General features: G+C 45.4%; 1 protein-coding gene across 1 annotated transcript in view; it reads left to right on the forward strand.

Moving 5' to 3' along the window:
• sema5a (sema domain, seven thrombospondin repeats (type 1 and type 1-like), transmembrane domain (TM) and short cytoplasmic domain, (semaphorin) 5A) overlaps positions 1–12500 on the forward strand; it is a 378077-nt gene that overhangs the window by 337331 nt on the left and 28246 nt on the right. Inside the window, 4 exon segments of the mRNA XM_084325800.1 lie at positions 1234–1275; positions 1278–1331; positions 1334–1408; positions 1411–1422. Coding sequence (XP_084181926.1) covers positions 1234–1275; positions 1278–1331; positions 1334–1408; positions 1411–1422 — 183 coding nt within the window.

Raw genomic sequence — 12500 nt, forward strand, 5'->3', positions numbered from 1 at the left:
CTACTGTTGGTCCGAGAGGCCGGAGACTGTCACATGCTTTCCTCCGCCAGCCTGGCCGCGCAGATTCTCACCGGGGGAGTGTAACGTGTGGAAGGTCGCACTACCTCTCTCCAGATCCTACCCTTGCTGAGCAGGCGCCCCGACCGAACTGTAGGGGTCGCTGTCCACAACGCCCAGGACCCACCCACGGCTCCCCTCCCCCTAACTCAGCCAAACAAGTTAGTATAGCGATCAGCCCGAGCCAAGGCAATGCTGACTCTCCGGGAGTCGAGACCGCAGCCTCTTGCATTGGTGACGAGCACAATCTCCGCTACGCCACCTGACCGCCCCGATATCACATTTTAATGCCAATATTGGCCGATAATATCGGTAGGCCGATAATATCGGACATCCCTAATTAAAATGTATTGTCATTATACAGCACAACTACAGTACAACGTAAATAAGTTTGGCATCCAACCAGAGTGCAAATGTAACAGTAAAGTGCAATAATAATTAGTGCTGTCAGGCGATTAAAAAAGTAATCTAATAATTACAGGATTTGTAATTAATTCATCTAATTAATCGCATTTTAATCGCATAACCATTGTAGGCCTGCTATTTTATATTCTATAATCATATTTCAAATTGCATGTGTCCGGATGGCAGAATTCAGTACTGTAGGCTATCTACAAAACCTTCTGTTTAATCATCTTCCATTTATTCATTTTCTTAGATTTTTCAGGTCTGGTAAATTTTAGCATGCTGTTATTCACAGTAAAAAAAAATATAAAATTTAATTGAATTGATATTCTCATTTGGTTCATTACAATTTACTCAAGCCTAGTAACAGACAGTATGTCTGACACTGGGAATACATTCCTGAGATCCATAGATGGAATGAATGAGATTAAAAAAAAAGATTTATAAAAATAAATATATATATATATATTTTTTTTAATAAATGTTGAGTTAATTTTCATAACGCGATAATTTGCTGTGTAATTAATACAGCATTATTGGACATGCTATCATATAGAGTTATACTGGTGTATAAGTAGGTAAGGGATACGTACAGATATATATATATATAATATATATATATATATATATATATATATATATATATATATATATATATATATATATATATATATATATATATATATATATATATATATATATATATATAAGAATCACTATTGGCACTAGCTCCAGTCTGACGCCCCTCTCTCCTGACCCTCTCTCCCCCAGGCGAGGTGCTTCGTTTGGGCAGGATCTCCGGCCACACGGTGAACGGGGCTGGTCGTCCTGGGGCTCCTGGGCCCAGTGCAGCAGAGACTGCAGCAGAGGATCCGCAGCCGCAAGCGGACCTGCAGCAGCCCAGAGCCGCGGCACGGAGGGCAGGCCTGTCTGGGCGCCGCACAGGAGTCCCCTGTCCCGGTGAGAGAAGCCTGTACACACACACACACACACACACACACACACATACACACACACACACACACACACACACATACACACACACACACACACACACACACACACACACACACACACACACACACACACACACACACACACACACACACACACACACACACACACACACACACACACACTCACACACACACACACACACACACACACATATACACATATACACACACACACACACACACACTCACACACACACACACATATACACATATACACACACACACACACACACTCACACACACACACACACACACATACACACACACACGTACACACACACTAACACATACTCACACACACACACACACTAACACACATACACACATACTCACACACACACACACATACACACATACACACATACACATACACATAGTCACATACACACACACATAGTCACATACACACACATACATACACACACACACTAACACACACACACACACTCACATACACACACTAACACACACACATTCTCTCTCACACACACACACACACACACACACACACACACACACACACACACACACACACACACACACACACACACACACACACACACTCACACACACACACTAACACACACACACTAACACGCACACACACAACTTATTTATAGTTAAGATCGCTATAATTTTAAATATCTTGGCACGTACATTGATATCATACATTGACTTCTATAAGAATACTGACTACATATAAATAAATATTAAATCATGCAATCAATGCCTCCACCTTTTACGTAAGCTCAACAACTTTTGTGTGAGTAAGCCAATTATGGAAATGGTTTATCAGAACCTAGTGGAGGGAATCTTAACCTTTAACATGGCCATGTGGTACCTAAATCTGAACATAAAAGGAAGGAATAAGTTGCAGATGATAGTGAATTTGGCAGCTAATTTAGGCAGAAACAGCTAAGCTACATCTACAACGAAGTGCTTAGGTAGAAAGCTATAGGAAGATAGTGGGTGACCCCTCTCACCACTGTATGGTGAGTTCGAGCTGTTGCCCTCTGGTAGTCGTTACAGAATACAGAGGGCAAACCGAAACATTTAAAAAAAAAACTCCTTCATTCCTATTTCCATTAGGGCATTCAATTAATCTTGCACTGGTTAGACCCGGTCCTTATAAAATACACACACAGACACATACACACACACACAAATACACATGTCTGGCACACACTTAATTTTGCGGCTACTGACTTCATTTTCCCGTGTCACACCGCGGGGGGGGGGGGGGGGGTGTATAGGAACCTGAAAGTGACAACAACATCAAAGTCCTCCTGACAACAAAGCAGCGAGAGACACAAAAGACACCAGTTACAGATAAGAGGCGTGACGCAAACCCCAATTTACTGCACAGACACAGACACCCCCCGGCGTACCAGGATGTAATCACATCACTGGGTCATTATGGGGCTATGGGACGCCTCGTTCTGTGGTGGAAAAGCCTTTGAGAGAGAGAGAGAGAGAGAGAGAGAGAGAGTGAGAGAGAGAGAGAGAGAGAAGAGAGAGAGAGAGAGAGAGAGAGTAGGTTGAGCAGGAGATATAGAGGGAGATAAGTCAATGCGAGAAAGAAAGATAAGGGCAGATAGAGTGAGGAAGGTAGAGAGAGAGAGTTCTAAGTTCTAATTTGATGAATACAAGGGAGGTAATGTGCGTCTAAATGGACATCCAGTGCTTAGTTTGGTTACGACACACCTGGCTCGACCACAGGCGCCAGGCGGACAAGCAGGGTCTCGTCTTGGATGATTCCTAATCAAGCATCCGGGGGGAAGGCCTTCCTGTCAGCAGCTTGCTAAAAGCCAGGACCCGCATCGTCCATGACTGTTGTCTGTCCTCATTCTGCCGGCGGGAGGGAGATGAGAGGAGGGGGAGCGGTCGTCTGGACCGGTAGCTGTTGGCAGCAGATAGACGCACGCGTTTTAGAGAGGCAGGATGGCCGAGAGGTAGAAGAGGTCGACCAGTAACCGAAAGGTCGCTGGTTTGATCCCGGCCCTGACAGAAGGGTGTATTCCAGCTGTGAGCTGGTGACTGAAGGGTGGCTGGTATTACATCTACGGTGCCCACCATCCTGCCTAAGTGCCCCTGAGCAAGGCACTGAAGCCCAAGACTGCTGCAGGTGACCCTGTGCTCTGACCTCTCTGATGAAATGCATATGAGTTGTGGACTGTGTGTAACTAGGAGGGAAATGAGGACTGTGTGTAACTAGGAGGGAAATGAGGACTGTGTGTAACTAGGAGGGATATGAGGAGTGTGTGTAACTAGGAGGGATATGAGGACTGTGTGTAACTACTGTAGGAGGGATATGAGGAGTGTGTGTAACTAGGAGGCATACAGTATGATGACTGTGTGTATGTGTAACTAGGCGGGATATGAGGACTGTGTGTATGTATGTAACTAGGAGGGATATGATGACTGTGTGTGTGTAACTAGGAGGGAAAGGCTCATTTCAATTGCCTTGTGTAAATTGACAATAAAAGAATCGTGTTCTTTTTCTTCTAATTTTCGCGACGTACACCGGCTGTGATCGCGGCAAAAGGCGAGTCTGGAAGTTTGCTGGTGGGAATCGCGACTCCCGGGGGCCATAACAGGAGTGGCGGTAACAACAAAAGGAGGCGGAGTCTGCCACAAACGTTTGCAAAGTAGGGCTCTCTGCAGCCGTCTGAGCGACTGTAGAATGAATCACGTCACTATATGCTAATGTAATTTCCACAGCCGTCCTGATATGTTGATTGCAATAACAACAGCACTGTCCACATGTAGGTGTATTAACGACTCCCAGACGCTACGTCCCACCAAAGGCAGCGCGAGTCGGCCCCTTGAATAATAACGAACACTAAATTAGCACACGTCTGCGAGTGTGATATTATTTTGAGGCGGGTGGACCGCCCGCAGCCCGGCTGTAATCCGTCTGTTCTCCTGAACGCATTAGCCTGCCGTGAGGCAGAGGGATGGAGAGGAGGTGTTTGTGCCTCTTGCTCGCCGTCCATCTGTTTTGGAAACAAACGACTCGGCGCGTTCCCGGAATCTCGAGCAGGGGAACGAGACGATCCATCACGGCTGCGGCGCGGAATCGACCGGCGTGTCGCTCCGCGATAGAGAAATTACACCGAGATGACGGAAAACATTGGCAACCTCGATTACCTGGAATACGCCGTGACCAACCGGCCTCGGCTCTTTAAAAGCAATTCTCCCAACGGTTCCCTGAAAAGAAAAAGGGGGAAAAAAGAGAATTTCTTTCTCCTCCAGATGCCATGAAGTAAAGTTTTGTTCAGGGTGATTGCTAAGAGGTTCTTGCCTCTCTTGTCCAGACTCTTGGTCAGAGATTACATAATAATAATAATAATAATAATAATAATAATAATAATAATAATAATAATAATAATAATAATAATAATAATAATAATAATAATAATAATAATAATAATAATAATAATAATAATAATAATAATAATAATAATAATAATAATAATAATAATAATAATAATAATAATAATAATAATACATCTATTTTATATAGCGCTTTTCCAGGCGCTCAAAGACGCTTTACATGGGTAGGAGAGACAAAACTATGGCAAAACTAAAAACAGAACAAAAATAATACATGACAAAATAAAATATAACTGACAGAATTAGAGGTCAAAAGCAAGATTGAAAAGGTGGGTTTTGAGGGCTGATTTAAAAGATGTCAGGGTGTTTGCATCACGGATATGGCTGGGGAGGGCATTCCAGAGGGGGGGGGGCAGCAGCAGCAGCAAAGGCCCTGTCGCCCCAGGTCCGGAGCCTGGTCGTGGGAGGTGTTAGGAGGTTGGCATCAGCAGACCTAAGGCGACGGGTGGGCGTGTGACGGTGGAGGAGGTCGGACAGGTAGGGAGGGGCAAGGTTGTTGAGGGCTTTAAATGTGATGAGAAGTATTTTAAATTATGCACTTTGCTGCTGCTTCTCTCTCGCTCTCTCGCTCTCTCTCTCTCTCTCTCTCTCTCTCTCTCTCTCTCTCTCTCTCTCTCTCTCTCTCTCTCTCTCTCTCTTTCTCTCTCTCTCTCTCACTCTCTCTTTTTCTCCCTCCCCTTTCTCTCTCTCTGTCTCTCTCTCTCTCCCTCCCTCCCTGTGTGCATGTGTGGGGGTGTTTTTGTGTGTGTATGTAGATGTGTGTGCATGCACATGTTTGTGTGGGTGTTTGTGTGTGGGTGCAGCACATATCTGTGCCTGCGTTCACACACGTGCACAGAGGGCTCTGTGTGTGTGTGTGTGTGTGTGTGTGTGTGTGTGTGTGTGTGTGTGTGTGTGTGTGTGTGCGCGTGTGTGTGTGTGTGTGTGTGTGTGTGTGTGAGTGCGTGCGTGTGTGCATGTGTGTGCAACCCTCATGTGTGAATTACGCCCGCCAGTCCTCTTCAGGACAGCATGTCAGTGTCATGGGAAACATTTGTGGTGCGTGAATAGGACACGCAGGTATGGAGGTGCAGTTCCGCTGCAGTACCAGCAGGGAGCTCCAAACCATCACTGCGATAGTAGGCAAGCAGTCCGATCACGCTTAAAACATGTAAAGAGAGTGTGTGTCACCCACAGGAAAAATAAACAAAACAGCACGATTTGGAGTTAAACTAAATCACTACTAAACCAAACCACCTACCCTGATACAAACACAGCAATACTATGATGATTGTTTGTTCTAGGGCTGTCCCCGACTAACGATTTGGATGGTCGACTATGATTGGCCAAAATTTGCCGTTAGTCGACTATTGGTCGACTAAAAAAAAAGAAAAAAGTATACATATAAAAAAATATATATATATTTAATATATATATATTTTTGTATCATTCCATTTGGGCTGTGGGGGGTGCTTAATGTCTGAAGGAGTCGACTGAAGGCTTCTTGTTCTCTGCAAAAGCATGCAATTGGTCCACTGATGGATACATCTTGATATATTTTTTTAAATAATAATATATATATATCTATTTTTTTTTATGGAAATGTATGGTTGAAACATGCAAACGTTCAAACGCACACACACTAATAAGCATTGGAGGCTTTTAACCAGGGCCGGACTGGGGAAATCATTCAGGCCAGGAAATATAGTGCAAAATATAGCCCCAGTCAGGCCACTTTTTAAGCAGGGGGTCCCCCACCAGGAAATTTTTTGTTACAAAGACTTAATTTCTGTTATGGTTTGTAACCGACCCCAATCGCACAACACAAGACAGGTATGAGAGTAAGCCAAAACAGGGCAAATATTTATTATAGAACAAAAAGCGGCACAGTCCCTTTAAGGGAGAACACAAAAACACTAGAGACAAGGAAATCTGGAAAATGCGGCACTGTGCCTTTAAGAGGCGAACAGGCTAAGGGACTAAGGCTAAGGGCCAGGGCTAAGGACCAGGGCTAAGTGTCAGGGCCAGGACCAGGGGCACTGGAGAGGGGGACAGGGACAGAGGCCCAGAGAGGCGGGCTGGAGACAGGGACAGAGAACAGGGTTAAGGCCTTGGACAGGGCGAGGGCCAGAGCTGCTTACAGGGATGAGGACAGGGTTCCGACGGCGGAGGCCTGGCACGGGGACAGGGGCCCGACGGCGGAGGCCTGGCACGGGAACAGGGGCCCGACGGCGGAGGCCTGGCACGGGGACAGGGGCCCGACGGCGGGGGCCTGGCACGGGGACAGGGGCCCGACGGCGGAGGCCTGGCACGGGGACAGGGGCCCGACAGCGGGGGCCGGGCACGGAGATCCTCCTCGGATGCTGCAGACGGGCAGCGCAGAACAAAGGGGGTCCCAGGGGAACGGGATGGGAACAAGCCATCCTCCCGTGGAATACTAGGGAGCGACGACGAGCCTGGGTCCAAGGGGAACGGGATGGGCACACGCCGTCCTCCCGTGGAATACTAGGGAGCGACGACGAGCCTCACCCCAGGATCGAGGATCACGAAGAGACGCCTTCCTCCCGTGGAATCGGGAGCGATGGCGAGCCGGCTTGACGTCTGGAGTGGGAACACTGGAAAACCTCCCGTAGAGAATTAGAGAGCGAAGACGGTGTCCCACTCCAGGCAAACGGTGACAGGTGGTGATGGCTGGCACGTCGTCTCACGCCGGAGACGCGGCAGGTGATGGTAACGTACAGGATGGTAACGTACAGAACTCCATGAACACAGAGTGAACACAGATACAGAACGACCCGACCAGGACTGGAAGGGAGGTCCAGGTATATAAAGCCCTCTGGGGCGCTAATCATAAACTATGACAGCTGCGTGAAGGTAGTCCAAGGGTGGGGGCTGGTGAAGAGTAGAGGAGAGTAAATCATCGCAAGGGTGGGGGCTGGTGAGGGAGAGTAGACAGGGAAAAGTTCAGGGAACAGGCGAATCCTCACAATTTCCTGCATTCTGGTGCAGGAATTTTTTTATTTGTACCCTTTAAATGCCAGTGTTTGTGATGGCATCACAAATTATTGTTAAAAAACAGGCTAGCATAATGTATGATTAGCAACAACACAGATTTTTATGGATTTAATTTTTTTTTGTAATTGAAAAAAAATACAATCTTTTATTCATCTTCAGCCCTGATCATAACACCACGTATTAATTTTATAATTCTAACCCTTTAAATTCCAGTGTGTGTGATGGCATATATTTGCAATATATCAAATGCAAAGTAGATTTTTCTGGGGGGGGATTATTACAGGCTAGCATGTGTCAATGATTAGCAGTTTTTTGTAAGGGTCCCACCTCCACCAATCACATGCTGCTCCCTTTGTGTGTGTGTGTGTGTGAGAGCAAGAGAGAGAGAGAGAGAGAGAGAGAGAGAGAGAGAGAGAGAGAGAGAGAGAGAGAGATAGTTCTCCAACTTGTGTGAGATGCAGTGATCTCCTGGTTGTTCCTCACCTATGTTATCTAACTATTGCGCCGGATTTATTTATTATAATTATTTTTTTATCATCTGGCGCTTCAGTCGGCTTCTTTTTTCAGCTTTTTTGTGCGGCCGAAAGTTGAAACTTTCTGAACTTTCAGAGCGATGCGCTGAGCTCATTTTCAGACAACCAATCACAGCCATTCATATCTACCACTATGTTTGTAACCTGACACCGGAGCTGCCTGCCTGTCTTGGCTGTCTCCCACAGTAGACGGGCCATTGAGATTCGCGACAAAACACAAATACACTAATAATAACTACACAAATACACTACTAAAAAGCTAATAAAAAGCAAAGGGCGAACTGTGGTGTCAGGCAATAACTTTATACATAATTAATATACAATAAAGTTATTAAAATATGCTATAATATGTGCAAAACCGCGTCAGGAAAAAACGATAAAAGGCTGTAGATTTCTTTCTGTCATCTACAAGATGCGCTTCATGCCAGCACTGCCGGCGCACAGCCAGTGTTTTTGTGAGATTGGTGGACGCGGGCCCTAAGGGATGTCTGGGCATGAAGAACACACACAGAGGACACACAAACACACTGATACACACACACATAGACACACACAGTACACATGCACACAGACTGACACACACATACAGTACACACACAAACAGACACATACGTACACGCACGCACATACACACACACACACACACACACACACACACACACACACACACACACACACACACACACACACACACACACACATACACACAAACAGACATACACAAACAGACATACACACAGACATACACACAGACACACACACAGACATACACAAACAGACACACACAAACAGACACACACACACATACATACATACATACATACATACATACATACATACATACATACATACATACATACATACATACACACACACACACATAGGCTATATACACACACACACACACAGACACACACACCACACACACACAAACACACACGCACACACACACACACACACACACACACATACACAAACAGACATACACAAACAGACATACACATGCACACACATACACATATACACACACACACACATTCAAATTGATTCCTTTTCTCCTCGTCACGCATCACTGTTCCGTTAAATGTCCTAGAATTACTTCAATTTTTGAAAGTTCAGACAAAAGTCTTTTCCCAAATGACCCAGAACCTCTCATCCTGGAAACCAGACAAGCTGTGAAATGTAGCCAATACTCAGCTGTTGTACCTCAGCGTGGAAGTAGAGGAATGATCCACACAAGCACAACGTAATCACAGGAACATTCCTGAGACGCAGCGCTAGCATAACATCATCAGGAGACTGTGTTATTGTTATAGGATGTTCTGTAGTAGTCGTTTTATTCAGTCATCACACACAATACAATATGCATATGCATATCATTCAACAATCTTTGATTTGGCAGTGACTGAAAAGGTACAGGCTGAAGCATAATGCGTATACATGCCTGTCCTATATTCTTAAGACTCCAAAACAGTATTCTAGAAGAAAAAAACTAAAAAATTATTGTTCACGTTTGTAATCTTCAAAAATAGCTATACAAACCATTTTCTTAAAAACCAAAAGTGAATGACTCATTCTTAAAGGGGAACTATTTTGCTATTTTTTTCACTATTTGGGCAATTTTACACTTCCTGTGAGTCTATGGAACACATCTGTAATGTTTCTTTCAATAAAATTCATTGTTTTGTATTTTTTTTTATTTTTTTTTATTGCTCTTTTTCCCCCTCCTTTTTCCTCCGATTTTCTCCCATCCCAATGTTAGTCGTTATGCCAATTCCCAATCCCCTTCCTGGTCGCTGCGCACCTACCCCCCACAGTCGGTCTGGGAGAGTGGAGGCTATCACGTGCTTCCTCCGACACACGTCTAGCCAATCAACCGCTTCTTTTCACCTGGCAGCGCGGACTCTCACTGAGAGGGTGTAACGTGTGGAAAGATCACACTACCCCCCTTAGATCCTATCCACGCTGAGCAGGCGCCCCGACCGAACTGTAGGAGTCGCTGTTTACAACGACCCGGACCCACCCCGCCAGCTTTCCCACCCTCTAATACTGCCAATTGTATTAGTGTGAACGGCCAGCCAAGCTGGTGACAACCCCGGAGCTGTGAGCTGGATTCGAACAGGCGAATCCAGCGTCCCCGGTGTTGGTGACGAATGCAATCTCCGCTACGCCACCTGACCGCCCTATTGTTTTGTATTTTTAATCAAGTACTTTGGTGCACCACTTTCTGCCCTGCCAGATTCTAAGCTGTTTTTGGCTGGGCTCCGCCCATACTCGCAATGCGCTTTGAGTGACAGTGACCCACCTGCACTGACAGATAACTTTGGGGGAGAGAGAGAGAGATAGAGAGGGAGAGAGAGAGAGAGAGGGGGAGAGACAGATAGAGAGGGAGAGAGAGATAGAGAGGGAGAGAGAGAGGAGAGATCGCTCCGAGACTCGCACTGTATGCCTCTCTCTGTCTCCCTCTCTCTATCTGTCTCTCCCTCTCTCTCTCTCTCCCTCTCACTCTCTCTCTTTTGAGGAAGTGCAAGTGTCTGACAGGGAAACCGCTTCCGCATTATTTCCACTCGCTCCGTTTTGGTCATAACTTCAATGTTGCACTAACTTCCTCGAATTGTTGATTGTGGGCGGTGGCTACAACCACAGAAGGGGTTAGGTATGCAGATGAGAATTCGTACACGTCACAGATCCGCGTATATTCGAATGGCTTGGTTTAGTGGGGGAGGATCTTAGTAACCAGCCTTATAAAGGCTCCGAATTGGCCGCTTTTGCAGTAAGACTATGTGAAATTCATATTATTACACTGTAGCTAAAGGGGGAGGAACAAGTTAAAGGGGAATGCGACCCATGTTAAGAATTGACATAATGTTCTTCCTGTGCTCCAGGCAGACCAGGCTGCAGAAACAAATTAGTGGGGGGGCATAAAATGTTCTCAGGGGGGCACAATGGTTTTTCAACACAGGTTCCCTTTTATACGTTTCAGCTGGGACAACAGCGCTGTGGCTTGCTTGGCGCTGCCCACAGTGCTGAACTAAACAGCAGAGAGGCAATTGAAAAATCTAATTTCTCTCTATCTTAACACTTTAAGTGCCGAAAACGTGTTTAGGCGTCTTTCCTAGCCATGCTCAAGTTGCAGAGGACGCCCTAACTCGTCTTTAATATCAATATTTCAAAAATCTGTGATCGAAATCATATTTTTCCCCGCAGCCCAGAGACACAGTGCTGGCCTCCTCTCAACCCTCTAGCGGTTCAAGAGCGCCATCTGGTGGCCGATCGGCAGATCGCCCAACAGGAAGTCACCCTTTGAACCAGTAGTACTCATCCAAATGTGGTCCGGCCACACTCTATAGCTCCCGCGACTCCATCTTGAAACACTGGATAATAGATCGCTCGCCCTAACTCAATAAACAACGTTATTTGGACGTATATACTATTATACAACCTGGAAATGGATCGGATATTTCTACATCCCATAATAGGAATATTTCAGTTCCACGCTCATCGTCCAGCGGCGCGAGGAAGCCACGGTAAGATTCAGCGTTATTCTCTAACGTCTTCTTTACTAACTGCTATGATGAACATATGACCCACATTAGATGAATGGTATAACGTTGCCCACGGAATTATAAATGCCCCCTCGCCCATCCGGTCAACATCAGATGACGTGTAGTAACTTCTAGAAGTACCTCCAGTTGAAATTTATTATCTGGCACAGATCGCTATCAAACTGTATTTCATCATCAATATAATGCATTTGGAGCTATAAATCACGTTCTGGAGAAAGCTGCAGAAAAAGATAAAAACATACTTATACTTTAGACCATATTTTAGTATGAATATGTGTTGAATGTCGGATATTGCGTATTGGCTAGACATCATAACCTGGACTATACAGTATATAGAGAGAAGGAATAAAACGCTGTGAGACAGGATTCGTGTATCAAGGAAGCAACATTTTTATTTGTGAAGGTCGCTCTTATATACACACACTCAGCTGGTCGTAATGAGTCAATCACTCAGCTGGTGTCAATCAGTCAATCACTCTGAATGGATGACGGGAGAGCACACTCATTATTGTCAACAATATGTGAATGAAAAA

Source organism: Notolepis coatsorum (genome assembly GCF_963971535.1).
Source record: "Notolepis coatsorum genome assembly, chromosome: 12".
Lineage (NCBI taxonomy): Eukaryota > Metazoa > Chordata > Actinopteri > Aulopiformes > Paralepididae > Notolepis > Notolepis coatsorum.